The following is a 27,848-nucleotide window of genomic DNA, read 5'->3' on the forward strand; positions in this document are numbered from 1 at the left end:
GGCGGCATTCCAAGACTATGAGTCGCCCTTGCAATTCATCAGCAAAGTTACGGGATAAAGGGCGCTGATATCAATGAGAACGGCGGATTTTGTCGCATTTGACATTATTTCAGTGAGTACCAGAAGCTAGAGCTTTGCAATTAGTTTCTCTGAGCCAAGAATATTCCTGGCATACTCGTACTTCAATTCTAGGACCCTGAATCCTTTCTTGGCCCACTCATCTTCCCACTTCGGTAGCTCATAAGCCTCTGTTCCTTCGGCTGGTAGTCTTGCAATTGCTCGCAGCGCATTGAAGTACTCTTCAAAATCTGGCGCGATAGTGTGGAAAATATGCGTGGGCCCAAGACGTTTCACTCTGTCCTCTTCCCATCTCCTTTGCTCAGCTGTGGAAGGCAAAGTACCACGTCCAGCAAGCACGCGCGCGACGGCTACGGCTTGATACTCGTACGCACGGAAGGAGAGCGCAGCACGGATCTGTCCCACAACCGCGAGTGATGGATCGGCAACATTAAACGCGTGCTGATAAAAGCCTGCCAATCTATTCCTTGGTGTGACAGGATTGGGTTCAAGGAAGGAATACGATAATCTGTATCCTGTGGCGAAGTACACAACATCCACATCAGGACCAGAAACCCAGCTCCCGTCACTGAATTCCACCGTACCGCCATTATCGAGTGTGAATCTTGAAATTGTCGGCTTCTTGGCTACACCTGGGAGCTTCCAGATGTTATCGAGCGCAGGGTTCGCATTCTCGCCACGCTGCGCTACAATCAGGGGCCCGCGTACAGAAGTGTACGTGTCGAGGACGAAGTCGCTAGCAGACACGCTGCCGCCAACCACTACAACAGACTTGTCGACATAGGCGTCGCGGCTGCGGAACTGCTTCGAGTGCTGGAGGCGTTCAGGCCAACGTTTGTACCACTCCTCTATGCCGGGAATCTTAGGGATGTACGGCACACTGTAGTGACCTGTTGCGACGACTACAGCATCGAAGCTCTCGGTCCACCAGTAGTCGTGGCTTTCACCTTTGAAATGTACATCTGATCGACGTAGAGTGATGTCCCATTTTCCAGTCTCCGTGTTCTTGCTAATGCGCTCAACGGTGGTGTTGAATGTAACTCGATGCAGGTGTTTTGCAAAGATGTCCTCGAGATAGTCAGCGACGACCTTCCAGGGTCGAGTAGGATTCGCGTGGCCGAAGCGGCGCACCGACAGAGCCGAGTTGATCTTTGGAATTGATGCGTAGGTGAACTCCATGACCGTGGCTCCGACATTGCTGTCGAGGTAATGGTACAAGCCGGTCCTTGATGTTGTATCTTCTGGCGCAGGAGATGCGAAGGTTGGAAGTTGTGGCGGGGCAGTGTTGCGCTGTGGTGTGACTAGTGTTGACTGGAAAGTGTCGGGATGTTCATCGTAAAGCCTAGGCATAGTCAGACCATAACTGTTTACAGGGACACGGGTGATTGCTTGTAGCGCACCATGTACCCCCAACTCTATCTTTCCGCTCTAAGACACGGATCGTATCGAAGGACTTTTCTTCATCCAACGCTTTGACAGCCGACAGGCCAGATGGTCCAGCGCCGATGACTGCCACAGTACTGATACGGGCATTTGAAGTCATCTTGTCTTCACAGAATGAAGGTTATGTTCACCGACCTGACCTGGCCTGTAAAACTGGCAACATATGGGCAGTGTTGCTATATATCCGTCGCACCGGAGCGATAACATTATGACGCCATCCTGCACAACATAACGTTTGCGCAGCTACTCTGGTAACTGGCATAAGTAGCGTGAGTGGGTCAAGGCACTAGGAATTTGACTGAGACCGTAAACCTTGTGAGTATTTATCTTACACTAATTACAGAGCTTTTCATTGCTGACTACCCCTGCTGCAGGCCTTGTGCGTGGCTGTGGATATCCGAATAGGTAGGCTCACTTTGCCAGCCACTGCCAGGCCCAACCACACTACTTATGCCTGCTACCCTAGTAGATTGCATATTCTGTATCTGTTTCTGTGGTGTACAATATCGACTAGTAAGCTGTGCGCATGAACTCCTGCTGTTGATGCGGCTGTTCGATTTGCGAGTGAGGACTTGTTAAGCTTTTCGCCATATCGGTCACCCACTGTCCTTAGGATCTGAGCTTTGCAGTTGGTTCAATGTTACTCTTTGCAGTAAGTCTGATTGGTCGTCCGGCGATACGACAACAGACACAGATTAGAGTGGATGTGGTGGAGACGTGGCGTGAGGATTGAGGTTTTGTTGTTTGCTGTAGCAGGGATGGCTCTCACGACATCGTAGGGTGCGATGCGCTCATCACCGAGGTCGGCCTGTGACAGGTGGTCACCTACAAGGCGAGAAGCAATTGATGCAGACCCAGGATAAGGAGGCTTGTGGATGCTTTTTGTTGGTCTATAACGATTCAACTGACGTCGAGAGCTTCTGGAGCTATGGCTTCGTCTGTGAGAACACGAGGCTGGTTGTTATGCGTACGACAGGTCGAGGTGCAATGATTCGTTGATTTAAGCATTGAAGGCAACGCGAACACCAAGAAGAAATCAGTAACAGAACGTTCCGTTGTGGCAGGCATGATTGGTATGTGGCTGCATGTCGCACTGGCCCGCACTACCCTTACTTTGAGTCGGATGGACGTTGGATCATGTTGTTTGTGAACGGAGCATGGTGTCGCACGCATGCATAGTCTACAGACACGAAAGGCGCCAAGGAATGCTGAGAGGTAAGCAGGTCTGCACATCATAAGATTTCGCGAAAGCGCGAACGCGTTAGTCGTCTTATGCAGGAGTCTGCCCTTGGCTTGGCTAAAGAGGACGTTCTCACGATCCTTCCTTTTAGTCACCCCGTGCATGTGCGACAAACCCTTGCTGGTCGCTATGACCATGCTTATCCCCGCATCCGAATCCCACCTACACAGCCCTGCCCGGTGCCTGGTCGAAACAGCGCTTCCAGGGTGCCACGAACCGTTGTGTATAACAATGCTGGGCCGTTCAAAAGACATAGTGATACCGCGGGGTGTGTTGCACCTGCCTGTTACGGAAGGGTTGCATACGCACGGCTGCGTGCCGAGAGATGTTCGACATTCAGGCCTCTCCACCAACGAGTACCTGAGTATCGTTGCCGGCTTTAAAACCTAGTGCCGCAGGTTCAATCAGCCCTAGGCAAAGGGTTAACCAAGTGCTGATGTCACACAGGCTTGCACCTTCCACTTCTGTTCGACGGCAGGCCGTTGGTTTCGTCTGGACTCACTGTATGCCTTGATAGCGAGAAGAGGCGGCTTGCGAAATGAAGCTACAAGGCAAACCACGCCCTCCTTGGCTCCCTTGCTTCGCGCGGCGCCCAGCAAACAACTCAGCGTTGAAAAGGCAGACGAGTGAAAGCTGACTTCATCAAGAGACCGGTCCTTCAAAAGCTCGCGCAGGCAACGTCTACACTTGCAGCATTCGACTTTGACATGAAGGCCTTCCTTTTGGCGAGTATTGTGGGTTGCACTCGCGTCGCAGCGGGTGCACTTCGTGTTGACGATGCCTCCAGTGGCGTGGCGTACCGTGGCATCGAGCGCGATGGAATCCAGCATTTCTACGGCATCCCATATGGACAGGACACAAGTGGCGAGAACAGGTTCAAGCCACCTCGCCTCTACGTACCAGCTGCAGGATCGGTCGTTGACGCGACAAAGCCTGGGATCGCTTGTCCACAGCCGCTTGGGAAATCGTCCCCACCACTGGGACAAGGCAATGTGACGAGAGTCTCAGAAGATTGCTTGAATCTGAACATAGTGAGGCCAAGACTCAATGATACCAGTGGGCACGGAAAGTTGCCGGTTATGGTCTGGATTCATGGCGGTAAGTTCGGGAGCACGGGAGCCGTTGACAATCGAACTAACGATCGAACAGGCAGCTTCTGGTGGGGTTCGAACATGGAACCAACCTTCCAGCCCGATGGGTTGGTCCAGCAGTCTGTTGAAGGTGGTAACCCAGTGATTCACGTCGCGATGAACTACCGCCTGGGATTTTTCGGTTTCGCGCAATCGGACTCGCTCAAACAGGAGGGTAGCGAGAATGCTGGACTTCGGGATCAGCGCCTTGCCATCGAATGGGTTCGAGATAACATCGAACTCTTTGGTGGTGATCCGGAAAACATCACCATCTTTGGACAATCATCTGGTGGCCTTGCTATCGGCATGCACATCCTCGCGTACGGGGGAGCTAAGCCACTTCCATTTCAACGGGGTATCGCGGAGTCACAATCTCTCGAGCCCGGTATTACTGGCAACTTCACCAGGGATGCCATGTCTGAGCTGGTGGACTACGTCGCATGTAACACTACTGATCTCCAGGCGCCAGAGACGATTGCTTGCTTGCGTGGGATGGACACCGAGAAATTGTTGAATGCATCTCTTTCCACCTACGCAAGTGACATCAGTCACAACGTGGGCGATATCTGGCTTCCGGTGGTGGATGGTGACTTCCTTCCTGCACCTCCAAGTCAACTAATCGACCAAGGTCGATTCGGCAACGCGACGTTCATGACAGGCTGGACTCAAGATGACCTGAACTTCTACACGGACATCAGCATTGCCACCGCAAACGACTCGTACAACTTTGTTCGCTCGTACCTTCCGGCAATACCAGAAACTTCTCTAGATACCTTGTTGGCTCTGTACCCAGTCACTCAGTTTGCACCACCGTCTGGTACCAACTTGACAGCGGAGTTCTACCGCACAGCACGCATCTTCCGGGATATCTTGATGGTGTGTCCGTCAATCCATCTAGGTGCTGCGCTGCACAGGACATACGCAGCACCGATCTTCCACTATGATTTCAATCAGACCATCCTTGAACCAATTCTGGAACACATCACCAATGTATCGCACTTCGGAGCAGTCCACACGTCGGAATTCGCGTACGTGTTCGGTAGTTGGCAGGCATATAACAACTCTGGAAACCCACTGAATCCAACGGAGGCAGACTATGCTTTGCAGGAGCGCGCAAGCCGGTCATGGAGCACATTTGCGACTACAGGGCACCCAACACAAGAGGGCGAGGTAACTGTGCAGGGGTGGCTCGACGCCTACGGTTCTTCGGATCAGACACACGTCATGACGATCGGTGGGCCATGGGAGGGATGGTGGCCATTAAGTGGTGCGGATTCCCCGGAGGTGGTGCGGCGACAGCATCTGGTTGAAAGATGTGCATTTCTCAACGATCCTGAGATCATCAAGGGTCTCCAATACTGAGTTGCGGCCGCCTTGTAATACATGTGTCAGATTGCTGGACAGCAATACCTATAGGCATTTTGCTTCAAGCGGCTGCTTTGTCTTGGTGTATTTCCTTTGCCTCACCACGCTTTTGATCCTGTATCTTGCATCCAGCCATGTCGAGAATGCAATCCCATTCTGCTTTCCGCACACGACAGACACTCAACCTTCCATTCGTGATGAGCTGCATATCCTTCAGCTTGCCACCATTCGCGGCATCATCTTTGATGCTCTTGAGGTCAACCACCGAATCAAACTTCTGGACAAACTCCACGCCCACACAATACCACTTCGGCTTCGCTCTGTCGCTCTTGGAATCGTAGTACGGGTCCTTGCTGTCGAACGCCGTCTCGTCCACTTTAGCTTCCTCTACCACCCTGAGCACACCAACGACGCCTGACGGCTTCGCGTTGCTGTGGTAGAAGAAGCCCAGGTCGCCTTTGCGCATGGCTTGCATGTTGTTTCGTGCTTGTGGGTTCCGCACGCCGCCCCAGGGTTCAGGCTGGGTACATGCGGCTAGGTCATCGATGGAAAAGGCTACGTTGGTGCCGTTCTCGTAGCGGGGGAGCGGCTCCGCCTTCAGGAGCCAGTAGACTTCTTGGCAGCCGTTTGAATCGCGGTTCGAGTCGTTGGAAGGAGTTGCAACTGGCTTGGTGGGTTTCGAGGGGTTGGATTCGGATTTAATGGGCTTCGAATGTAGCTCGGATTTTGTGCTCTTTTTGGCTGGTGGGCTGCCATCGCAGTAGACTGTTAGTAGGGCTGTTGGAATCGAGGTTCGAGGACATGCCTGTCGTTTAGCACGTCGTCTTCACGCACGCGTTTCCGACGCGTCGACTTGTTCGCATTGCGCCTTGGCGCTGCTTTTTCAGACGAAGATGAACTATCCTCACTGTACTTGGAGGCTACTGTAGTCATCTGACGCGTAGACCGACGTGTTTCTACCATCTCGACTACGTTGTGCTGTGTATCGAAGAGGATGAGCTCCGAGGAAGGTGCTTAGAGCTTCGATGACGTGATTGGGCGGGAAATCCAGGGTCCACCTTTAGCCCTCCACTCTCCTTCCCTCTGCCACCACTAAGACACGAGACGTTCAGCCAGGTCTTCGAGCTTTCACAAGTTCGAGAATATTAATGCAATCTTGCGACCGCACATACTGCTCCACCGTCGGTACCTGACCCTGGTTGGAAGACCCCACGAACAGACGACATATTTCTCATGAAGTTCACAATTATTATTTTCTTCGAAACAGGATACATGCCAGAGTCAGGGCGGCACCACTAACTCTCGCAGCGACACACCTACATCCACATATCTACACGACTCATACACCTCACCGCTTCGCCGCACAACAACAATCCCCTTGCTAGATGCATAACGGCGAGAGTGGTATGAGCCCACTACTGGAGTTTGCAGAACACAAGGGGCGCCCTTCCTGATCCCTACCTTCATCCACGCGGACCAGTCGCAGATTACAAGCTACTGTCTACTGGATAGATGCTGGTCTCAACGATAGCTTGTGGAGTGGTGGGGAGACAGTGATTCGTAGCTTTGTCGTTGGTCTAGAAAGATAGGCATGGCAAACGTAGACGACTGTGTATCTCACGGTTACGAGCCGCTGGAGTCAAGGGGGTAGAGAGAGGCAGGGTGAGTACAGTTACAGATGCCACGTCATGTCAGGATTATGAATGCCGGATGTAAAACCCCTTTTGCACATTACTGATCCCCTTCTTGGATCTCTTCCCACAATCAGGACAGACGCTCTTGCACGTGACATTTGGACAAATGCGCGATCCGGCGTGGGTACAGCAACAGTGACCACACACGAAGTGGTGCTTCGAGACGGCCTTTGCCCTGTTTCCATGTCGCACACCAAGCAAGAGGTCTGTTGCTAGTTCTGCACTCGAACGAAGGAGTTCGACGTTACTTGGATTCTGCAGGGTGGTCTGAAACACAGAATGACGGCCTGCAACAGCACCGATGACTATGTCTCGCAGTTTCATATGGGCTGGGACCTCCCTTGTCGCTTAGTCGTAAATGAAGGCAGCAATGACGCCCCAGTCGCCCTAGTCGCCGCTGTCAACGCTTTCAATCCCAGCTTACGAGCACCATCTCCATCATGCCGGACCTACGGCAACTACGATATCTACTGGTCGATCACTATTCCAATCTAGTTCTCTGCTGGATGATGGAGTATCGTCCACCAACCAAAGCGATGCCAATCTCGACTATATGGAGCTCCTCATGCACCTTGGCCTAGACAAAGACATGCTCGACCTTGGTTTTGGGATCGAAGAGTATCACCCCTCGAGACTGACACTAGCCTTGTCGACCACTCTCAAATCGCTGTTCTTGATGCATCAGCTTCTGGCTTTCTCCTCTCGCCATCCAGGTCATTTACATCCTGAGCGTTTCACATTTCATAACCATCAAGCTGTAGCCGTACGAACCAAGGTTGTCTCTCTTTTCAATGCTACCCCATCCACTGCCGATATCGACCAGACCAACTGCGTCATCGTACTCCTCTCCGCGTGCATTCCGTGCCACCACATCCTCACAGACGCGCTTTCCTGGCGAAGACTTGGAGGCATCCAAGTTTTCGTGAGACGCACCGGGATATCCCGACAATCGCTGCAGCCGCGTGGCCGACGCCGACGGAATCAGAACTCGGGCGCATCCTTTCGCTGAGCCGGGCTTTCAGCTCTCGTGAGCCCAAGAGCCAGCACTGCAAGGCTGGTGCAGAGACGGTGTAAGGCCCCAGGAATCTCAATCACAAAGGGAGGGACTGCGATATCTGCAGGTGGGCTTCGACGCCGCAACCTCCAAGTCCGAGGAGATGAATCGTCATCATTTGGTTTGTACATGGGCCGTTCTGCTCACGCCTGGCTCCGCGAGCTTGCTCTCGGCACTGCGGCCGGAAGCTTTGCTGATACTGGCACATTGTGCTGAGATACTACACCGTGCGAGAGATATGTGGCAAGTGCGACGCTGGTGCATATATCCTTGGGCTCATACCGGAACATGGAAATGAAAGCTTAGGTCGGTGGCTTTTGCCTGTGCAACGACCGATATTCAGACACAGTGGTGGCGTTTTGGGTTGACTTGGCGGTCTGCACGCACGCAAGATCATGAACCATGTCATCACCTTTTCTCGGCGTCCCGGCACATGCTGAGGGAAAGGACCAGATCGAGCAGTGCAAAGGCACACATGGCGATAGGTACGATAAGGAGCGCGGCCCAACGGCCTAACGGCCTATTCCTAGAATGTCCTGTACCCAGTAGCGAAAGGATCCTGGCCTCAACTCGACTACCCCAGCCGACTGCGGCTCTGCGCTAGCGGTCCATGACGTAACGCCTGGACGCCTGACATGAGCAACAACCAAGTGTAACGTGTGTATGAGCCCGAAAACAAACCACGAGGCCGCCCTCTGCTACGACATCCAACCAACCAAGATCATGACAGACCGACTTCTCCCGCTCCCCCTTCCAGCCTTGACTCTGATCCCCGATTTCACCGCCCAACAACCCGAAAGCTTGCACGTCAAAGAGCGCGATACCTGGAAGCGGAAACAAAACTCCTACACCGTCTCGCGCCTGACCGCGGCCGGGAAGCCAGGAGATGCCTACCTACAGGTGCTCGGCGAGAGTAGGAAAGAAGTCAGCATCCAGACCGCAGACGGGCGCGAGCTCATGCGGATTTCGAAAGAGAACTCCTTGCTCAAAGGCACAGTGTACCACGGCATGAGTGCACAAGGAGATGAGCTGTGGACGCTGAAGGTGAAAAGTAGCGTGTTGAAGGATAAGTGGGGTGAGTCACGCGGTGCCTGCACTGAAGGTGTAGCATTGATGCGGATAGATCTTGTGGTGCACGATGCGTCTCTGTCTGGGCGGACGATAGAGATCGCCAAGATCGATACTTTGAATGCGAACAAGGGAGTTATCATCGACGGGCATCCGGCCGTGGCGATGGGCCAGAAGGGGTTTTGGAGTCATACGCATCGCGAGGATGTTGTAAGTGTAGCGCCAGGGATAGATATTGTGCTCGCGGTAGCCGTGACCTGGGCCAAGATTGATCAGGAGAACGATGCGATGGGTGCTTCCGTATGAGATGGTGGATGAAGAACTCGGGATAGCATGGCTTCGGCGTCGTGTGTATGCATGGAACAAAGACGTAAGTGGAACCGTGAATTGACATTACTTTCCGTTATCGATCATGGTTTCATACCATAATCTTCTCACGTTGCCATGTGCTAGGAAGATCAGTCCCGCGACTTTTGCGACAGTATATTACAAAACAGATTTTGAGAAACGACATCAATCCGAGTCAGTGACACAGCCCTGCGACGCGTCCTTGACGAAGCGCGCATACTTGAACAGCGTGCCCTTGCTGTACTTGAGCGCGGGAGCCTTCCAGCTCTTCCTGCGCTCGGCCAGCTCGGCCTCGCTGACGTCGACGTTGAGCTCGTTCTTCTCCGAGTCGATTGTGATTTCGTCGCCGTCGCGCACCAGGCCGATGGGCCCGCCCTCCTGCGCCTCAGGTACAATGTGTCCGATCAGGAAGCCGTGCGAGCCGCCGGAGAAGCGGCCATCCGTAATCAGCGCAACATCCTTGCCCAAGCCTGCGCCCATGATGGCGGACGACGGCTTCAGCATCTCGGGCATGCCAGGGCCGCCCTTGGGACCCTCGTAGCGGATGACAACGACTGTCTTCTCGCCCTTTTTGATCTCGCCGCGCTCCAGGGCGCTGATGAAGTCGTCCTCGGCCTCGTAGCACTTGGCCTTGCCGGTGAAGACGGTGCCCTCCTTGCCGGTGATCTTGCCGACGCAGCCGCCGGGTGCGAGCGAGCCGCGAAGGATCTGCAGGTGACCGGTCGACTTGAGGGGCTCGTTCAGCGGGCGGATGATCTTCTGGTCGCTGGGGAAGTCGTTGGCCTTGTCGAGGTTCTGCTTCAGCGTCTGGCCGGTCACGGTCATCTGGGAGCCGTCGAGCAGGCCTTCCTTCAACAGGAACTTGAGCAGGGAAGGGGTGCCGCCGATGTCGTGAATGTCCGCCATGACGTACTTTCCGCTAGGCTTGAGGTCGGCGAGCAGCGGAATGCGGTCGGAGACGCTCTGGAAGTCGTCGAGGGTGAGCTTCAGGCCCACGCTGTCGGCGATGGCGATGAGGTGCAGGACGGCGTTGGTGGAGCCGCCGGTGATGGAGATGACGACCATGGCGTTCTCAAAGGCCTGGCGGGTGAGGATGTCCGAGGGGCGGATGTCCTCCTTGAGCAGGTTCCTGATGGCACCGCCGGCCGCGAGGCACTCGAGCATCTTGGCCGTGGAGTTGGCCGGGTTGGAGGAGGAGCCGGGCAGCGACATGCCCATGGTCTCGATGGCGGTGGCCATGGTGTTGGCCGTGTACATGCCACCGCAGGCGCCCTGGCCGTTGCAGGCGTGGCGGATGACGTCGAAGCGCTGGTCCTCTGTGATCTCGCCGGTGATGAACTGGCCGTAGGCCTGGAAGGCCGAGACGATGTCGATTTGCTGGTTGTCGAGCGTCTTGGCGCAGCCGGGCTGGATGGTGCCGCCGTAGACCATGAGCGAGGGGCGGTTCACGCGGCCCATGGCCATGACGACGCCGGGCATGTTCTTGTCGCAGCCGGGGATGGAGATGTTGGCGTCGTACCACTGGCCGCCCATGACGGTCTCGATCGAGTCGGCGATGATTTCGCGCGACTGCAGCGAGTAGCGCATGCCCTTTGTGCCCATGGAGATGCCGTCGCTGACGCCGATGGTGTTGAACTGCATGCCCAGCAGGCCGGCGCGCTCGACGCCCTCCTTGACCTTGTGGTTGAGGTCCATCAGGTGCATGTTGCACGGGTTACCCGAGTACCAGACGGAGCTGATGCCGACCTGCGCCTTGTTCATGTCGGCCTCGTCCATGCCGGTGGCGAACAGCATGGCCTGCGACGCGCCCTGCGACTTGGGCTGCGTGATGTGCCTGGACACCGAGTTGAGTTGATGCTCGGCTTTGGCCTGGCGGGCGGCTGCGCTGGAGAGGGGGCGTCTGTGGACCGCCGTCAGCAATGGACCGTGGGGGTGGCGGGGCTGCGTACACTGCCTGCCATTGCGGCCGCGAGCACTGTGCGCGCGAGAGCGCTCCTGCAAGACGCGCGAAAGACATGGTGGCTGACGGGATGCCTGACGTTGTTGGACGTCGCTGCACTTTTTGTTCCGCTCTCCTATCTCCTAGCCAATCAGCTTGTGGCCGTCGTCATCGACACCTCGACACCTCGACGCCTCGACACCTGACGCCTCGACATTGACACCTCACCTCGACATTGACACCTCACCTCGTCATTAACACCTTGACACCTTGACGCCTCAACACCTGACGCCTCGACATTGACACCTCACCTCGACATTAAAACCTCACCTCGTCATTAACACCTTGACACCTCTACACCGTCTTCGCCCTTGACGACGCCTGTTGCTTCACGGCAGAAGTGGCTTTACTAATCTCCCCCCTTAACACCTCTTGCTTCACGTTAAGCAGAAGTGCCATGCTTCACGTCAAGCAGAAGTGCCATGCTTCACGTCAAGCAAAAGTGCCATACTGATCTTCCCTTTTAACACCTCTTGCTTCACGTCAAGCAAAAGTGCCATGCTTCACGTCAAGCAAAAGTGCCATGCTTCACGTCAAGCAAAAGTGCCATGTGAGCATAACGTGAACATCAACGTGCAGTACTGTTTCACACCTAGAGTAGCTAGCACACAATCCAAGCTATCAAGAAGCTGCTTCTTCATCTTCCAACTAAACATGTAATACAACTTGTAGTACAAAGACCACCTAACCCGCTCTAAACACCAACAAATGTCCACCTCTGACCCACGGGTGTGCTGGCTACGTCGATTCCTGCCTTGTTTTCACGCGCCTGCCTGTACAATCGCAACCACACAGCATCTGCATTCGCCGCCTCTAGTGCTGTTCTCACGTCTGGAGTGGCCAGCACAGGATCCAAGATATCAAGAAGCTGCTCGAACTGCTCTTCTCTCAACGGAACGTGCGCAGCCACGGCGCACAAACAGCGCACCAGCGCGTCCCAGATCATGCGGGCGGGGGTGCTGGTGTAGAGAGCCGGATGCGATGAAGTGGTGTCTGCAGAGAGACTGACGTGGGACAACCCGGATTCCACATCTCGCGTTTTCACGCCCCCGGCGAGGAGACTTGTCTTGCTTCCGCTGTGCAGCTTCCGCTCCCGCGTCCGCCGTCCAACGTTCCGGATTGCATCCCACGCGCCTTCGATCCGCGTCCGCATGAATGGCCCCGCGTGTGCGCACATCAACCCCACAACGTCGAGTGCATTGGAGGTGATGTACGCTTCTGGATCTTGCAGCCGCGGGAGCAGCACAGGCCAGAGCGTGTTGATGAGTGGAAGGAACGAAGTCTCGTGCTTAGCTAGTGCGGGGATGGCGGTTTGTAGGAGGGAGAGGAGAGAGGTTCGGAGGGAGGGCGAGGTGGACGTTAGGTAGTGCTGTGTCAGCTCTGAGATGGTGAGCAGGATCTGGTAGGTTCGTGGTGCTGGAGGTGGAGGCTCCGGCTTTTCGGGCGGAGGTTGGTCGTCGGTGGGTGCATCCGGCGTGGTTTCTGCCCATGGCCGCTGAGGGAAAGGCTCGGGTACTTCGTTTGCGGCTTCTTGCGCGCGTTTTAGTTTGTCTGCTTTCATCTGGCTGAGCGTGCTCACGACGTCTGTCATGGTAGCGGTCGGGCGGGGTGCGGCGGACGCTTCTATGGCGAGCTGTGGTGCTTTGACGCCTTCCTCAGTCATGCCCTTGAGCACAGAGAAGAGGAGCTCGACCAGCGCTGGGTAGCCGTGGTACCGCTCCAGCGCCTCGAAGATGCTTCCGACAAGGTCGTCCAGGTACGGAAGCAGAGACGGACCGCACAGTCGCATCATCATCAGTAAGACCTGGGGTGCTTGAGGTGAGACATCGCCAACCGCGAGCTTCAGCCCTACCGCATTGACAATGTAGTCAACGTTGTCCACGACGAGCTCACGAGCACCAGAGTAACCGGCTGCCTCTGATGTGATGTTGAGACAGGTGACAGCGTGCTCACGAAGCGCTGGATTCGAGCTTCCAAGTTGATGCAGGATTGGATACAGCACCTCCCCCAACTCAGCACGGAACTCTGTGCGGTAACGTACTGCTTGCAGAGCGACCGTCTCCAAGGCCAGCGCGTAGAAGTGCCACGACGACACGGCGGTGGGGTCTCGATCCGTCAGTAGTGTCACAGAATGCGCGTAAAGGTGGTCCAGGAGCTCTTCTCGCGGATTCGACGACCCCGTGTCAATCAAGTCGTCAAACGATGGATTGGTGGTGGTCAAGTCTCTGAGCAGGTTGACGGAGACCCAGTAGCTGGCCAGCTTCATCTCCTGCGTGCCAGTGTCGATGGTGCGGACCAGGTCTTGCACCACATTCAGTGCGGAGTCCGACTTGGCCAGCTGCAATAGCAGTATTCTGAACTCAGCCATTAGATCTTGTTGACCCTTGAGTCGCAGCTGAAGAGGTTGGAACGTCGGGTGATTATTGGTGCTCAATGCCAGGCCTGTCTCGACTGACGAGCCTGCGGCCGCGGTGCCGAGATCTTCCAGGCCCTTTGAATCTGCCAGAACTGCAGAAACGCCGTCTCGGAGGCCATCAGCCAGTCGGTCGTCGATCATTGCAGGGTCCTGTCCGAGTAGACGCAGCGTTACAGAGATTTGGTGGATGATCAGACGGCGTTTGTTGTCATCTTTCGACTGCATGATGCGGGGAAACGAGACTACCCAGTCGTGGAGGCTTTCGCGGAGGAGGTCAGAGAGTTTTTGGTCCGCGAGTAGGATTATGCGCAGCTCATCTTCAATCGTGTCGTGTTCTCCGTCTCGTCCGGCCAGACTGATGACGGTTTCCATGCTCATGCTTGTGCAGTCTGAGAGCGGCGTTCGGCAATCCTGGATGACACACAGACACAGCTTCAGGAGCGCTCGTCGAACCTCGGACTTGTCGTGGTTGCGCATCTTGTAGATGTTGGCCAAGGCGATCTTGATTTGGGAGGCGGTGGCCTGCAGCCATGATGTCGAGCGCAACACCTGCCTGCTGTCTTTTGCAGAGGTCTCTTGAGGTAAATTCTTTGTCTTCCGGTCGCTCAGCAAACGCAGGAAGAGCAAAGTCAGCACTTGAATACTTTGCTCGATGACGCGGAATCCGGCTTTGTTCGCGCTGCCCGGCGTCAGAACCTTGGTGAGGGAAGAGACGATTTTGGGGAAGAAGCTGGCAAGAGCATCGTCGTCGGCGATCGCAGAGGTCAGGTTTTTCATTACACTCACAGCTGCAAGCTTGACGCCGTGGGACTTGCTCTCAGCGAGACTGTCCAGTGTGGTCAGAACAGCCTCTCCCAAGGCAGGGATATTGTTGGTGGCAGTCAAGGCCTCCCTGCCGGAGTGCGAGCGAGAAGCTTCAGCGAGGAGTTCACCGATGCATTTGAATGCCAGTGCTTGCAGCTCCTCTGACGTCGCAGCGATGCCATTCTCGGCAGAAGAGGGTTTTGCCAAGAATGTGAACAGGATCAGAAGTTGGCCGGACAGGGCAGGCTCAAGGCCGCCGCCCCAGCCAGCGCGCAGAAGGGTCGAGAGGCATTCGAGGCAAAGCTCGAGAGCGCGCACGGGGACTTGTCGAGAGAGCCTGAGGACCTGGGAGACAGGCACAAAGGCGTATTCAGCCAGCTTTGCATCCAGGGCTCCTGGTTTCGACGTGGCAGTGTTGAGAACCGTCAGTAGATTGGCGAGTGCCTGGACCAGATCACGCTTCCCGCTTGGCCTTTGGGCGAGGGTTGCAGTGACTTGCAGGACGTCGATGCATGGCTGCTTCAGCTGGGGGAGGGGGGATTAGTGGGCAGTCGCGTCAGGCGTGCGTAAGACTTACTCGTTGGAAGGTGTGCTGTCTCTCCATCTTGCTGCTTTGCGGTGGAGATTGCGACTAGCCTGGGGGAGCATGGAGACGAATATCATCGATGGGAGCATGGGGTGCGAGGTCACGTCGTTGATACTGCAACATGCATGGCTGGGGCAGACGTTGGCTCTAGCAGGATGATGCAGTCAGGTGACGGTGACAGTGACGGTGGCGGTGACGGTGGCGGTGACGGTGACGGTGAAAGAGAAAGTTGGGTTCGAGCTGCAGGTCTTGGTAGAGCAGGGGTGGAGCTCCGGCGGGCAGGCGCGTGTGGACGGTGGCTAGCGCGTCACGCTTAGGCGGAAGGAGCTCGCTCGCTGCTCTCCCACCGCGCAACGGCATCATCACCAGCGCGACGCGCCCAGCTTTCTTCGGCGCGCGCAGAACAGCCACCACCGACACACACCGACGACACAGCACCCAATCACCACCACCACCACCACCGCCAACACCCAACTGCACACAGCACCCAATCACCCACCCACCACCACCACCACCACCACCACCACCACCACCACGCTGGCACGCTAAAGTCGACTTCGCACGCGCAAGACACGCGACATGGCTCGACGCAGCCGGCGCAGTGCTGCAGCGGCGGCCGAGGTCGTGGAGGAGGAGGAGGCGCCTGCAGTGGAGGCCGAGCAAGAAGGAGAAGAAGAGCACGACCACGACCACGACCACGACCACGACCACGACCACGACCACGACCACGACCAGCACGGCTTACGGCCATTGCAATTCAAGCAGCCGCTGGTGGGGCGGCCCGGGAAGCACATCGGCGTGGGCGAGCTGCTGGCCCGGCTGGAGTCGCTGCTGAACGAGCTGCGCACCCTCGACCAGGACGACGCCCACCGCGAGTCGCTCGCCCCCGTCGCGCAGCAACTGGCCCACCACAGCCTCCTGCAGCACAAGGACGCCGGCGTGCGCGCCTGGACCTGCTGCTGCCTCGTCGACATGCTGAAGCTCTTCGCCCCCGATGCCCCCTACCCGGCCTCGAAGCTGAAGGTGGGCCTGCTCGCACGCGCTTTCCTGTGCCCGCCAATGCTGACCCCCATGCCAGGAAATCTTCTCGCTCATCATCACCAAGCTGCTGCCCCTCCTCGCCAACCCCGCGCACCCCTACAACAGCCAGCACCTGTACGTCCTGCGCTCCCTCGCCGAGTGGAAGAGCATCCTGCTCATCAACGAGATCCCCGGCGCCGAGGCCCTCACCACCGCCCTCTTCACCACCTGCTTCGACGTCCTCTCCGGCCCCTCCAAGAGCGATGCCGCCGACGAGCTGAGCAAGAACGTCGAGCACAACATGACCGACGTCCTCTCCACCATCGTCGACGAGGCCCCGGCCGTCTCGCACGACATCGTCGACATCATCGTCGCCCAGTTCCTCTGGGCAGACCCCATCACCCTCGGCAGCAGCACCAAGAGCAAGAAGAGCGCCCCAGTCGATGCCAAGCAGACAACGTTGCGCCGCAAGGAAGCCCCACCGGCCTACAACATGGCCAAGAACGTGTGCAACGCCTACCCAGACAAGATGGCCCGCCTCATTGGCAACTACTTCAGCTCCGTCATCGTCGACTTTACCAATGCAGGCCCGTCCTTCAAGCGGAACCGCGCACCCAGCCAAGACGCCGACGACGATGCCGCCAAGGGCCCTTCAGACGATGACATCCACGAGGCGAACAAGGCGCACAGGCTCCTGCGAGAGCTGTGGAAGTCCTGTCCGGCCGTGCTGCAGGACATCATCCCGCACCTGCAGGACGAGCTCGGGACCGAGAACGTGCAGCTTCGCCAGCTGGCCACCGAGACGTTCGGAGACATGATCTCTGGCATTGGCGCAGCAGGTCCTCCGCCGCCGCCACAGATGGACCCCGTTGCCTACCCATCACAGAGCCTGACACGAGCCGATGCAGAACGCCCGTTCGACTTTCTCACCACGCCCACCTCCATCAACTCCTTTCCTACCCAGCATCCCGTTGCATACCACTCGTTTCTGCAGCGCAAGAACGACAAGTCGCCCATCATTCGAGCGTCCTGGACAACGGCAATCGGCCGCATACTGACAACATCAGCTGGCGGCATCGGACTCGACCCCGAAGAAGAGCGGAACCTGCTCAAGTCGTTTGCCGAGTGCCTGATCGACAGCGACGAGAGAGTGCGACTGGCGGCCGTAAAGGCGGTCCAGCTCTTCACCTTTGACGATGTCGTCCGCAAGCTCGGCAGCAACGGCAGCATGTCGGACTCGGGCTCCATCCTCTCCAACCTTGCAGATCGAGTCAAGGACAAGAAAAGCGTCATCCACGCGGAGACAACAAAGCTCATCGGCCGCATCTGGGGTGTAGCTTCAGGCGCGATTGCCGAGGGCGACGACACTGTGAAGAACTTGCTCGGCTGTATACCGTCAAGAATCCTGGAAGCGTGCTATGTGAACGATGCCGATATCAACGTCCAGGTTGACACGGCGCTCTTTGAGTCTCTACTGCCGCTTGGATATCCTCCCATGAAGCCCCGAGCTGCGAGCGGTGCCTCGCAAGTAGTCAAGGACAGCCAAACAAACGGCGAGCACAGCTACACCGAAGCCGAGCTCGACAAGCTCCGGACCGAGCGACAGCTTGTCCTGGTCAACGCGTTGAGCGAAAAGGCCAAGAAGGTCTACTTCGCCAAGCAGAGCAATCAAGTACAGGGCGCTGGGTTCATGGAGGGCTTCTTGCAGGTCTGCGAAAAGTACAACGGCGGCGTCGTCAACAAGGAAGACAAGGACGTCAAGACCAAGCTGAGTGGTTTGATTGCCTACTACGCCAAAACATTACCCGAGCCCACGCGAACCTCTGACGAGCTGTGGAAGTTTGCCAAAGCACACGACCGTCGTGCGTATGCTCTGATACGTTTCTGCATGGATCCAGCGAGCGACTACCGCAGGGTCTTCAAGTCTATTGTAGGTCGTACTTCACAACGTCTCGTGCTTTACTGACACCCCGTAGAAAGAGCTGCGAAAGCGCATCGAGGACGGCCCGGGTAGTAGTCTACTCGACGTCTTGAACCCTCTGCTCTACCGTGTCGCCCTGCTGTGCTACAACAAAAGTCACGTCGCAGCTGTCATCGAGTATACTCGCACCGACGACAAGGGCCTGGGCGCCACTGCCCACGAACTGCTGAAAGAGATCTCCCTCAGGCACCCAAAGGTCTTTTCCACGCACGTCAAGGATCTCTGCAGGACGCTCGAGAGCGAGGCGCCAACAGCAAAAACGCCGAACCCCCCTGGAGCGGTCGAAGACCTCAAGGCCTGCGCAGCCTTTGCGAAGAAGTTTCCTGGCGATATCCCGATCAACGCCAAGGACGGGCGCAAGCTGGTGCAGAGCTTCCTCAACTTTGCGCAATATGGCACACCAGCACAGGCTGCGAAGCATGCAATCACGATTATCATGCACAGCGACAACAAGAAAGAGCTTCACGCTAGGGAGATACTGGACAAGAGCATCAAAAGCTTCAAGTACAACGGCGACCACTGGCTGACGAAGCTCGCCGCGCTCAGTCAGCTGGTACTGCTTGCGCAGACGGAGTGCGAGGACAGCATGGACTCCATCATTGAGATTGCCATTGAAAAGGTCCTCCACCAGCCGCACTTGGCAACTGACGAGGCTGATGCTGAATGGATGGAGACGCCCGATGACGATATCCTGGGCCGAACTTGGGCGTTGAAGATTCTCATCAACCGACTGCGCTCCCTTCCATCCGATGCTGACCTCGACGAGGCCGCGACAAGTACATACGCCCTGCTCAACCGGCTGGTCAAGGACAACGGCGAAGCATCAGAGTCAAACGACACACCGGCAGGGCACAAATCTCGCCAGAGGCTCCTCGCCGCCAACGCGCTGCTCAAGCTGTCGACCAACAAGCGCCTTGACGCGCTGCTGAAGCCCGCTGATTTTGTACAGCTGGCTCTCGTCACTCACGACCCCTGTTCTCAAGTACGCAGACGGTTCGCCGAGAAACTGATGAAGTACCTCGGACAGAACCGCCTCCCCCCTCGCTTCTACACCATCCTCTTCTTCTTCGCTCACGAGCCCGAGCGGGGCGTCAAAGAAAGTACACTCACCTGGATACGTTCCCGGCGCGCCACCTTCGCCGCTCGCAAGGAAACCATTCTCGAGACTGTCTTCGCCCGCCTCCTCAGTCTTCTCGCACACCACCCGGATTTCGAGACCGACAACGACACCCTCAAACTCATGTCCGAGTACATCCTCTACTACCTCAAATGCGTCGCCACAGAAGACAACCTCTCCCTCATCTTCCACGTCGCGCAACGTGTCAAGGGCGTTGCCGACGGCATCGCGTCGTCGAAGCAAGCCGATGAAAATCTCTACGTCCTCTCCGACCTCTCCCAAGCCCTCATCCGCTCCTGGGAAGAGCAGAACAGCTGGACCATGCAGTCCTGGCCGGGCAAGGTGCGCCTTCCCTCCGGCATCTTCCGCGCGTTGGAGAGCCACGACCGTGCCCAGGAGATTGCGAAGAAGACGTGGATTGATGAAGACCTGGTTGAAGAACTCGATCCACTAGTCCGCAAGGCCATCCGCAGCAAGAAGAGGAAGGCTACCGATGTTGCCGAGGGCGCGCGGAAGAAGAAGCCCAAGGGCGACCGGCCGAAGAGAGAGAAGAAGGACAGGCCAATCAAGACACCGAGGCAGAGACGGGCAGCAAGTGATGATGAGAGCGATGAGGGGCAGATTGCGCAAGAGAGCGAGCCGAAGAGAAAGAGTGGGCGGAAAAGTAACGTAAGCAAGAGCTATATCGAGGTCAGCAGTGACGAGGAGGACGCCGATGCCGGCGCCGACGCCGTGGAGCAGGCTGAACAAGAGGACGATTCGTCCGAGGAAGACGTAGAGATGGCAGAGGCGGAAGAGGTTGAAGCAGAGGCTGAAGCGGAGGAAGATGTAGACGCAGAAGCAGAAGCAGAGGCAGAAGCAGAAGCAGAAGCAGAAGCAGAAGCAGAAGCAGAAGCAGAAGCAGAAGCAGAAGCGTCCGAACCCTCTGAAGCGGAAGCGTCACCAGCGCCCTCACCACCAAGGAAAACCACACGAGGTCGAGCAGCAAAAGCAGCCAGTGCGGTCGACGCCTCACCAGCCGCGCAGAGACGCAAGACCGCCACTCCAGCCAAGACAACCCCAGCCAAGACAACCCCAGCTAAGGCAACTCCAGCCAAGGCAGCAACGCCAGCGAAAGCCAGCAAAGCAACGACACCAGCAAAGGCCAGCAAAACCGCCAAACCCGTCGCAAAGGGAAAAGCAAACGTCAACGGCACCGCAGCAGAAACAACAACAAAAACTACAACAGTAACGATAGAGAAATCGACGACGAAATGGACGTCTGATCCCCCTGCCGTTGCCGCCTCGACTCGACGAAGTGCCCGGACTAGAAGCTAAGCCACGTCGCATTGAGTTGTATTTTGCAATTTGTAGCTGTGTGCTAGGTGGTACCATATACATGAGCGAGCTGTTTGCGGGTGGTAGTGGAATGCGGGTTTCTGCGTTGCGTTGTTTAGCAAGTGTGCGTGTGCGTTTATGTATTTTGTTGCGAGAGCGAATAGGAGGGTGCAAATAGGGAGTACAAAAGGGGGGTGCAAAAGGGGGGTGCAAAAGGGGGGTGCAAAAGGGGGGTGCAAAAGGGGGGTGCAAAAGGGGGGTGCAAAAGGGGGGTGCGAAGAGGAGGTGCGAGGAGGTTAAGGAGGTGTAGGATAAACAAAACATCTACGTTGAATCTTAGGATACATTTCATCCTCGTTCTGTTCTATTCTATCCAAGTCATCTGTATCGTACCCTATCCTGTCTTGTTCTATCTTATCCCACTCTATCCTAATCTGCTCTATCCTAACCTGCTCTATCCTACACATAAGAGAAAAAGACCCTTATCAGCGTGTAAGACAAGACAAAAGGGCTTCTACTACATACACACAACTCAACTACAGGCTATAGTTCCTCACTCAACTTAAGATCTTCCAACCCGATACTTATCACCTATCCCACCCCACCAGGAGACAGTTGCAACGATTAAGGAAGGAGAAGTACGGGCGCTAAGACAAGTATCTGGTTCTGAGGGGAAGGGATTGTGTTATCCGTGGTTTGGAGTGGAGTCAATTTAGCGGTGATTTGAACCAGGCTTGAGCGGTGGGTGATTTATGAGATATTTCGCGAAAAAAAAGAAAAAAAAAAAAGGAGAAGAGAGTAGAATTTTTTTTAGAAGTAAAAATTTCAAAAACAACCAAAGGAGACGATGAAGAGGTTGGTTGGTGTTGGTTTGGATAGGGGAGGCGGTTTTCTGGCTCGGAGTGGAGATGGGAATACTGAACCGGTCTTGCGAGTGCAAAATCGAATATTGCAAAACCAGCCACGAATACAGTAGAATTCAGACTGAATTGAACATGAAAGGAAATATGATAGTTCTCCACTTCTTGCACGGGAGTCTTGCAGATTCAGACACGAGCTCAACACAGCTTACGGCGACTCTGAACTACCACACCACACTGCAAACGTTAAACCACACACTGCAAACGTTAAACCACACACTGCAAACGTTAAACCACACACTGCAAACGTTAAACCACACACCACAAACGACCATGTCTACTGTCACCGACATGTCTGCATCACGCATCACCGAGAAAGCCGAATCCATGCACGATACCTCTCCGGCCTACGATTTCACCTCACGACCGCCCCCAACCACCAGTCCAGAGCCTACACAGGAAGCACGCCCCCACTGTCCAGAATGCAACGTCCCGCCCCGAGACTCACCATGCGCGCAGCTCATCGCAGTAGCAGCAACGATAGCGCTCTGCATCGCCCCGCCCCTCTTCGTGCTGGGCCTCTACCTCAACCCCACCGGCAGAAGCTCCACTGCCCACCACCACGCCACCACGCACCGCAGCAACCGCACACACGAGCCGGTCCAGCTCCGGCGGAGCTTCGTCCGCCGCAACACTGCCTTTGGTACCAACCTCATGCTGTGGATTCTCGTCTGCGGCATGGGCGTCGCCATGGTGGTGGGGCTGGGCGCGGGCTTTGTGCTAAGGAGGCGTGGACAGATCCGTGTCCGGGAGCGAGAGAGGTGGGGTGCTGGAGCGGAAGCGCAGCGGGGGTTTGGTGGGGAGAGGGGTGTAGTGATGCAGGCGGGAGGGTGTTAAGTGTGAGGAAATTGCAGCTAATATATTGTCCGTTGTGTGTGTGGGGGGGGGTTGGATGAATGAGAGGTGCGATTGGCATGCTGGACATCCGGAGTGTCAAGTGCAGTGACATTTCAATGCCTCGAGACTTCTGCGCTGCTTTCTCCATCCCTCGATTTCATGGTCTGATCTCATGACTAAAGCCTCCTCTCAGACCAATATCACTTCGCTTACAGCCCAGTGACAACTTATCCTTCTCTCTCATAGCCTCAGGAACAGCGGGGAGGAGAGGATGTGGACAGTACAACGCGATTCGTATTCAACAGCAGACAGAAACAGGGAACAAGAAACAAGGAGAGAGGGGGGAGTGTGGTGCTAGTTCGAAAGGGAAGAGACTAGGGTATATGTAACGTTCGAATAGAACTCAGACATAGCAGCAATCAAACACAGCATAAGAGAAGAGAGAGGGGGGGAGGGGGAAGTGTATTGCTGATTCTAGAGGAGAGAGGAGAATGCATCTAATGAGACGATATATTGCGAATAGGCTTACTCTTGCTCCACACATACACTGTCTGCTAACAAGCGAGGTTTGTATCGATAGATTCCGCCATCCCAAGTCTCGAATGCAGGAACAAGACGTCGAAATCACTGCGCTACGCCATGCTCCAAAACACCCACTACCCACCACACGCCTGCTGTAACTACAATAGACAGCAAGAAGCGTCGCTCAGTCGTCTTTCTTGCCCAGGTAGTTGACCAGGTCGACCATCTCTGCCTGGCTCATGCCGGCGCTGATGGCTCGGTATGCTTCCCACAGGATCCATCCGGGGAAGACGACCCACAGGCCGTTGAAGAAGAGGAGGTAGAGATAGCTATGTTGGAAGGCGTCAGTGTTGCACGTCACAAGAAGCTGGATGGGTGTGGCAGGTTCGAACGTGTGTGAAACAGAAACTCGGCCAAACACGCCGGTCGTGCGCGGTCGGTGGGTCCACGGCGACGGCCGCGATCCGTATGCAGGGTCTTTCGACCGCTTTGTGCGAGCTCATCTTCACGATTGTGCAGGCTGACGACGCAGGTGGCAGAGCAACAACGGTGCTCGTAGCCGCCGACTTGGTGGTGCAGACACCAACAAGAGGAGGAGGGAAGATAGGAGACACGACTTACAGGTACATCCAGTTGGACGTGTCGAGATTCGGACTGCCCGTCAACCATTCAGGAGCGAAGGTCATCCAGCCTGTGGAGCGGCGAACCACGTGTCAGCCTCACAATGTCTCAATGTGACAGCGCACGCAACAACTTGGCGACTTCGGCGGACCCACATGTGCGCCTCACCAAATCAGATTGCAGTGCAAACAATGCACACGCTCCACCGACTCTTTCTCAGGGGAAAGTGTTGGCAAGAAAGGCTGTGACTCACCACCATAAATCTCGGCCGTTGCCAGAACAATCATCCAAAACCACTTCCTCAGCCCCCCCTTCTTCTCATCCTTGCTCAGCAGATAGCAGATCCACAGCGCCAACGGGCCCGCCACGAACACAGTCAACAGCTCCAGGCTCACGACCGTCAGATCCGTGCCGCCCCACCGCCTGTCCGCCTTCGCATACTCCTGCCACAGCCGGCTGAATGGGGTGCTCCCGTAGTTGGCTCCGTACAAGAGGTCCTGTCGACCCAGCCAGTACACGTCGGGCGGCGTGAACAGCGTGACCTTCTTCGCCTGGGCCTGTGCGGTGAAGCTCGTCGGCAGGGCGTAGGCGACGAAGAAGCAGTTCCACAGGAAGCTGCCCTCGAAGACGAAGTGTATGAGCGCGTCGAACAGATGCCATACGAACAGGATGCGCGTTTTGAGGGTGGTGGTTAGCGGCAGGATCTTGATGCTCGCGCCGTAAGCGCCGCCGAGGAGCGCAAGCACTCCGAGCAAAGAGACGACCGTCGTGGCATCGATTTGCGGGCCCGTGGCAGCTACGACGGGCGGGGCGGGTGGTGGAGGGGGCGGGGGGGCAGGCTTGCGGCCCCAGAAGGACATGGTCGACGCTGGCGTGCACGAGCGCTCTTCCGGAGCCTGTTTCTCCGCGCAACCTTGGTAGCTCGACGGAGAAAAGTCGAGGGAAGCCCGAGAGAAGTGGGTGTAAGAAGTCACAATGTTCAGGGCCCAATGGGTGTGTTGTCGTGGGGCAGAGCTGTACGAATCAGGAAGGCGGTGAGCGCCCCACGGACCTGTCAAACTGTCAGCCGACCAAACCCACGATCCAGACCGCAAGGCTTCACGACCGGGCGGGCAGAAAAGGGTCACCGGGTGCCTTTGCTGTGGGTTGGCTCACGATGCGGGACGAGTATATATGGGGGTGTGCCACGTTTGTGTATTTGCTTCGGTATAGGACCCGCTGATGCCTCTCCGCCAGACAAGACCGACACACCAACTCCGACCATCCATACAAATACACCACAAGGAACGTACGAGGTATCAACACAAATCAACACAGAACAACACATGCGTCTCGACGACGACGACGACAATTTGTAGACACCGGCAGCGACAACGCAGACGCTCTCTCTTCCACGCCTACCATGCGTTCGTACGAGGACTCGAAGATCCGTAAGAATGAGGGAATCGCTACACAATGCAATATAAGCCAGACTTTTCCGTTCCCACCCACTGGAAACGACTGACGAGATCCCGTAACAAGAGTGGAGTCGCTGAAAGGATGGCGCGATTAAAACCAATCTATGGTTGGCAGAAAATCAAGCAAGAAAAACTCCGTGTGCACCCAGGAACGCCAATGCAGGAACATGCGACAGGATCGACCGGAAAATGCAGCAAAAGGAGCCGTCCGGAGGCAATGCTGGGAAACCGTGTCGTGATCAAATGACCGCAGACAAACAACCATCGTCAGGTCCGCAGCGACGATCCGTACCGGACAGAACAAGATTCGTGAGCGCTCAGTCGCTGGCATGCCAGAGACGTCCGCTCCACTCATCATAATCGGCCAGGTTGTAAGCGTAGCTTCGTGATCAGAAAGAGTCGTGAGGCGCAAGGAGAAAAGGCCCATGGCCTGTAAAAGATGTGAGCCGAGGCTCAAACGCACGTTTGAGGAGTGTGGCTTCGCTCAGGGAAGATGCGACCGTGCATGTTGTACCCATATTGATACTGGGACGCGAGAAGGTCTTCAGGTCCGGACCCCGTGACTGGGCCAGGAGATGTAGAGCGGTTCAAAAAAGGTGAGGATGATCGGGAAGACTTGACTTCGTTCGCACCATCTACCATGACAGGCATAGCTGGCGAGGGCGGGCTGCTGGTGGCGGACGACTGAGCGCTGTGAATGTACTCAGTCGCGCCGTCACTGTGAGGGTGCTTGGCCGAAGGCGTAGTGGCTTTGGGAGAGCCTCTCCCGGTGGGTGTGCCGAACTGAAGTCGTATTAGTATCCGTCTAGGCCAATCTGTCGGGTTGTTGAGATTGAGAACGTACAAAGCAAAACTTCTGGATCAACTCGTTGTACTCTGCGGACTGGAGGTCAGGCTTGTCAGACGACAAAGCATCGGGCCGCGTTCCGGGAACAGGCGCGCCGGTCGTGTGCGATTTGGCAAGAGGAGCAGGACGGTCGAAGTAGCCCTTGCTGACGTCGGCCGTGTTGACCTTGAGGCCGCTGCGGTCGCCTAGCGCGGTCTGCGCAGTGGTCAAGGCAGCTGAGAGGGAAGCGCCAAAGTCGTAACGAGACGAGAACGCCTGCCCGCTCTGAGGTCGGCGAGCACCCTGGTCAGGGTAGATCTGAGCGCGCTGCTTGCTCTTGGGCTTGAGGCGGATGGCCGACTTGGGTGCATCGCCGGTGATGCGACCAGAGCTCCCGAACTGGAATTTGTTCTCGAACTCGTGACCAAAGTCGTCGTCAAGGGCGGCGGCAGTTGAGCGTGGGCGCGGCGACAGAGGCGATTGCCTGCTGCGCGGGATAGCACCAAGACCGCCACTGCTGGAGCGCTTGATCTTGCGCTGCTGCTGCTGCTGCTGCTGCTTGGCCTTCTTGATGAAGTCGACCTGGTAGTTCATCGAGTGGTTGTTGTCCCAGAACTCCTGGCCGTTGGTCTGGTAACGAACACAGAGCAGTAGCGTCTTGGACTCGAGGTTGGCCTGGTCAGCGAGCTTGATGTTGAAGTTGAAGCGGTCGTAGCCATCGTCGGCCTGCTTCTTACGAACATCGTGGTTGAACTCGGCAACCACTTCAGACGTTGTCTTCCAGTAGTCGAGTGTGAATCGAGCCACGACGAGCTTCTGGAAAGAGATGTTGGCGCACGCAATGTTGCCAACCAGGGTTTGGTTGTCTGATGCGAGCGCAATGCGTTCGACACGTACAGGTGCAGTCTGCCGCTCGTACGACTCCGACGACGGCCAGTTGGCAAGCTTGATCTCCCACTCAGGAGTCTTGGACTTGGCGTCGTCCTCGAAGGGGTACTCGTTCTCGCTCTCGTACGCAGTCTCAACAGGTGATGAGCCAGCACTGACAGCAATCGGGCGGTCTACTGACAGGAAGTGTCGTACCTGCTCGATCTCCTCGTTGAAGTGTACAGCCTTGGAGTAGGTGGGGGTGCCGGGCATGCTCGACGGCCTGCGTCGTGATGCAGGTCGGAGAGCAGGCTTGACCAGCTCACCAGACTTCTTGCGTAGTAGCTGTGGCTTCATCCGTAATCCGTCATCTTCCGCGTCGCTGTCGTCCGAGGACGTGGTGATGGCTGGGTTGGTATCGAGAGGCTCGATGTTGTGCTTGGAGAGCATGATCTCGCTCGAGGAGCGAGAGTGTGCAATCCTGCGTGCTTCGGCCGAGAGTGATCGTGCAGCGGTCATGAGCTGTGGCGCGTCCGTCGATTTTTTCGTGACTGCGTTTCGCTCGGGAGAGGCAGTCCTCTTGACGTTGATGTGCTGCAGCGCCTCTTCCAGGTCCTTCAAGCTGCCGATGATACGGCCCCGGTCTTCATCGTCGGACGAGTCAGGCGGAGTGGTGATGGCACCTGAAGGAATCAGAGAGTCGTTCACAGGAGGAGGAGACGGGCGGATGCTACCATTCGTCTTTGCCGAGCCACGGCTACGACGGGCGTCGGTGGGGGACTCTACCACGCTGCCGTGGACCGGAGTTCCATTGTTGGCAGTGGGGTTGGCGTGAGGAAACGAAGGCGAGCGGCGGTGCTTGTGCAGGTACGATGTCGACGACACGGAGCGTGGGAGCGCGGGCCGTTGCGAGACCTTGGGCGACTGGGAGACTGGGGTGTCGACGTAGGAGTGGTTGCGGCTGAGGGTAGGGCTGGTCGGCTTTGAGGTAGCTGGCGAGCGCTGGGAGGGCGGTGTGTAAGGCATTCGGCCGGCTTTGGGTAGGGAAGGGCAGCAGAGCGAATGGAGAGGGTGCAAGGAATTAGGGTTGCGGGTGCATTAGAAGAATGGAGCGATTACGGGGGTGGGTCGTCTGAAG

The 27,848-nt window shown here is 56.4% G+C and overlaps 11 protein-coding genes across 12 annotated transcripts, besides 15 other annotated features; 5 read left to right on the plus strand and 6 right to left on the minus strand.

The window, feature by feature from the left end:
• Window positions 1–126: 126 nt before the first annotated feature.
• EKO05_0011514 (uncharacterized protein) lies at window positions 127–1,621 on the minus strand (the record flags this gene model as incomplete). The annotated part of the gene is made up of 2 exons (XM_038944253.1): window positions 127–1,420; window positions 1,479–1,621. 2 exons carry the CDS (start codon window positions 1,619–1,621, stop codon window positions 127–129), a joined length of 1,437 nt encoding a protein of 478 aa, XP_038792699.1.
• A 144-nt stretch (window positions 1,622–1,765) lies between these two features.
• Window positions 1,766–1,801: a dispersed repeat.
• A 147-nt stretch (window positions 1,802–1,948) lies between these two features.
• Window positions 1,949–1,989: a dispersed repeat.
• Window positions 1,990–3,468: 1,479 nt separating this feature from the next.
• On the plus strand, window positions 3,469–5,253 carry EKO05_0011515 (uncharacterized protein; the record flags this gene model as incomplete). Its single annotated transcript, XM_038944383.1, has 2 exons — window positions 3,469–3,859; window positions 3,911–5,253. The coding sequence occupies 2 exons, from the start codon at window positions 3,469–3,471 to the stop codon at window positions 5,251–5,253; spliced, it is 1,734 nt and encodes a 577-aa protein (XP_038792700.1).
• Window positions 5,254–5,317: 64 nt separating this feature from the next.
• Window positions 5,318–6,119, minus strand: EKO05_0011516 (uncharacterized protein; the record flags this gene model as incomplete). The annotated part of the gene is made up of 2 exons (XM_038944341.1): window positions 5,318–6,005; window positions 6,091–6,119. 2 exons carry the CDS (start codon window positions 6,117–6,119, stop codon window positions 5,318–5,320), a joined length of 717 nt encoding a protein of 238 aa, XP_038792701.1.
• A 1,384-nt stretch (window positions 6,120–7,503) lies between these two features.
• On the plus strand, window positions 7,504–7,959 carry EKO05_0011517 (uncharacterized protein; the record flags this gene model as incomplete). The annotated part of the gene is made up of 1 exon (XM_059638009.1): window positions 7,504–7,959. One exon carries the CDS (start codon window positions 7,504–7,506, stop codon window positions 7,957–7,959), a length of 456 nt encoding a protein of 151 aa, XP_059493992.1.
• A 708-nt stretch (window positions 7,960–8,667) lies between these two features.
• EKO05_0011518 (uncharacterized protein) lies at window positions 8,668–9,378 on the plus strand (the record flags this gene model as incomplete). Its single annotated transcript, XM_038947583.2, has 1 exon — window positions 8,668–9,378. One exon carries the CDS (start codon window positions 8,668–8,670, stop codon window positions 9,376–9,378), a length of 711 nt encoding a protein of 236 aa, XP_038792702.2.
• Window positions 9,379–9,585: 207 nt separating this feature from the next.
• Window positions 9,586–11,437, minus strand: EKO05_0011519 (Dihydroxy-acid dehydratase; the record flags this gene model as incomplete). The annotated part of the gene is made up of 2 exons (XM_038944472.1): window positions 9,586–11,320; window positions 11,370–11,437. The coding sequence occupies 2 exons, from the start codon at window positions 11,435–11,437 to the stop codon at window positions 9,586–9,588; spliced, it is 1,803 nt and encodes a 600-aa protein (XP_038792703.1).
• Window positions 11,438–11,530: 93 nt separating this feature from the next.
• Window positions 11,531–11,575: a tandem repeat.
• A 538-nt stretch (window positions 11,576–12,113) lies between these two features.
• On the minus strand, window positions 12,114–15,243 carry EKO05_0011520 (uncharacterized protein; the record flags this gene model as incomplete). The annotated part of the gene is made up of 2 exons (XM_038944496.1): window positions 12,114–15,164; window positions 15,217–15,243. The coding sequence occupies 2 exons, from the start codon at window positions 15,241–15,243 to the stop codon at window positions 12,114–12,116; spliced, it is 3,078 nt and encodes a 1,025-aa protein (XP_038792704.1).
• Window positions 12,489–12,522: a tandem repeat.
• A 149-nt stretch (window positions 15,244–15,392) lies between the features above and the next one.
• Window positions 15,393–15,445: a tandem repeat.
• Window positions 15,446–15,632: 187 nt separating this feature from the next.
• Window positions 15,633–15,761: a tandem repeat.
• Window positions 15,762–15,804: 43 nt separating this feature from the next.
• On the plus strand, window positions 15,805–20,660 carry EKO05_0011521 (Sister chromatid cohesion protein pds5; the record flags this gene model as incomplete). The annotated part of the gene is made up of 3 exons (XM_038944458.1): window positions 15,805–16,248; window positions 16,304–18,175; window positions 18,222–20,660. The coding sequence occupies 3 exons, from the start codon at window positions 15,805–15,807 to the stop codon at window positions 20,658–20,660; spliced, it is 4,755 nt and encodes a 1,584-aa protein (XP_038792705.1).
• Window positions 15,904–15,959: a tandem repeat.
• Window positions 20,178–20,257: a tandem repeat.
• Window positions 20,549–20,570: a tandem repeat.
• Window positions 20,661–21,010: 350 nt separating the features above from the next.
• Window positions 21,011–21,122: a tandem repeat.
• Window positions 21,123–21,427: 305 nt separating this feature from the next.
• Window positions 21,428–21,448: a tandem repeat.
• Window positions 21,449–21,568: 120 nt separating this feature from the next.
• On the plus strand, window positions 21,569–22,417 carry EKO05_0011522 (uncharacterized protein; the record flags this gene model as incomplete). Its single annotated transcript, XM_038947584.2, has 1 exon — window positions 21,569–22,417. The coding sequence occupies one exon, from the start codon at window positions 21,569–21,571 to the stop codon at window positions 22,415–22,417; it is 849 nt and encodes a 282-aa protein (XP_038792706.2).
• Window positions 22,330–22,369: a tandem repeat.
• A 300-nt stretch (window positions 22,418–22,717) lies between the features above and the next one.
• Window positions 22,718–22,758: a tandem repeat.
• Window positions 22,759–23,123: 365 nt separating this feature from the next.
• Window positions 23,124–24,420, minus strand: EKO05_0011523 (uncharacterized protein; the record flags this gene model as incomplete). Its single annotated transcript, XM_038944453.1, has 3 exons — window positions 23,124–23,268; window positions 23,561–23,630; window positions 23,814–24,420. 3 exons carry the CDS (start codon window positions 24,418–24,420, stop codon window positions 23,124–23,126), a joined length of 822 nt encoding a protein of 273 aa, XP_038792707.1.
• A 439-nt stretch (window positions 24,421–24,859) lies between these two features.
• Window positions 24,860–24,886: a tandem repeat.
• A 584-nt stretch (window positions 24,887–25,470) lies between these two features.
• Window positions 25,471–27,736, minus strand: EKO05_0011524 (uncharacterized protein; the record flags this gene model as incomplete). Of its 2 annotated transcripts, XM_059638011.1 has the most annotated exons (3): window positions 25,471–25,800; window positions 25,862–27,393; window positions 27,445–27,736. In XM_059638011.1, the coding sequence occupies 3 exons, from the start codon at window positions 27,734–27,736 to the stop codon at window positions 25,471–25,473; spliced, it is 2,154 nt and encodes a 717-aa protein (XP_059493994.1). The 2 variants fall into 2 exon arrangements, with proteins under 2 accessions (XP_059493994.1, XP_059493993.1); XM_059638010.1 differs by having other exon boundaries at window positions 25,471–27,736.
• Window positions 26,358–26,403: a tandem repeat.
• Window positions 27,737–27,848: the final 112 nt, after the last annotated feature.

The sequence above is a fragment of the Ascochyta rabiei genome, chromosome 22, assembly GCF_004011695.2.
Source record: "Ascochyta rabiei chromosome 22, complete sequence".
Taxonomy (NCBI): Eukaryota; Fungi; Ascomycota; class Dothideomycetes; order Pleosporales; family Didymellaceae; genus Ascochyta; species Ascochyta rabiei.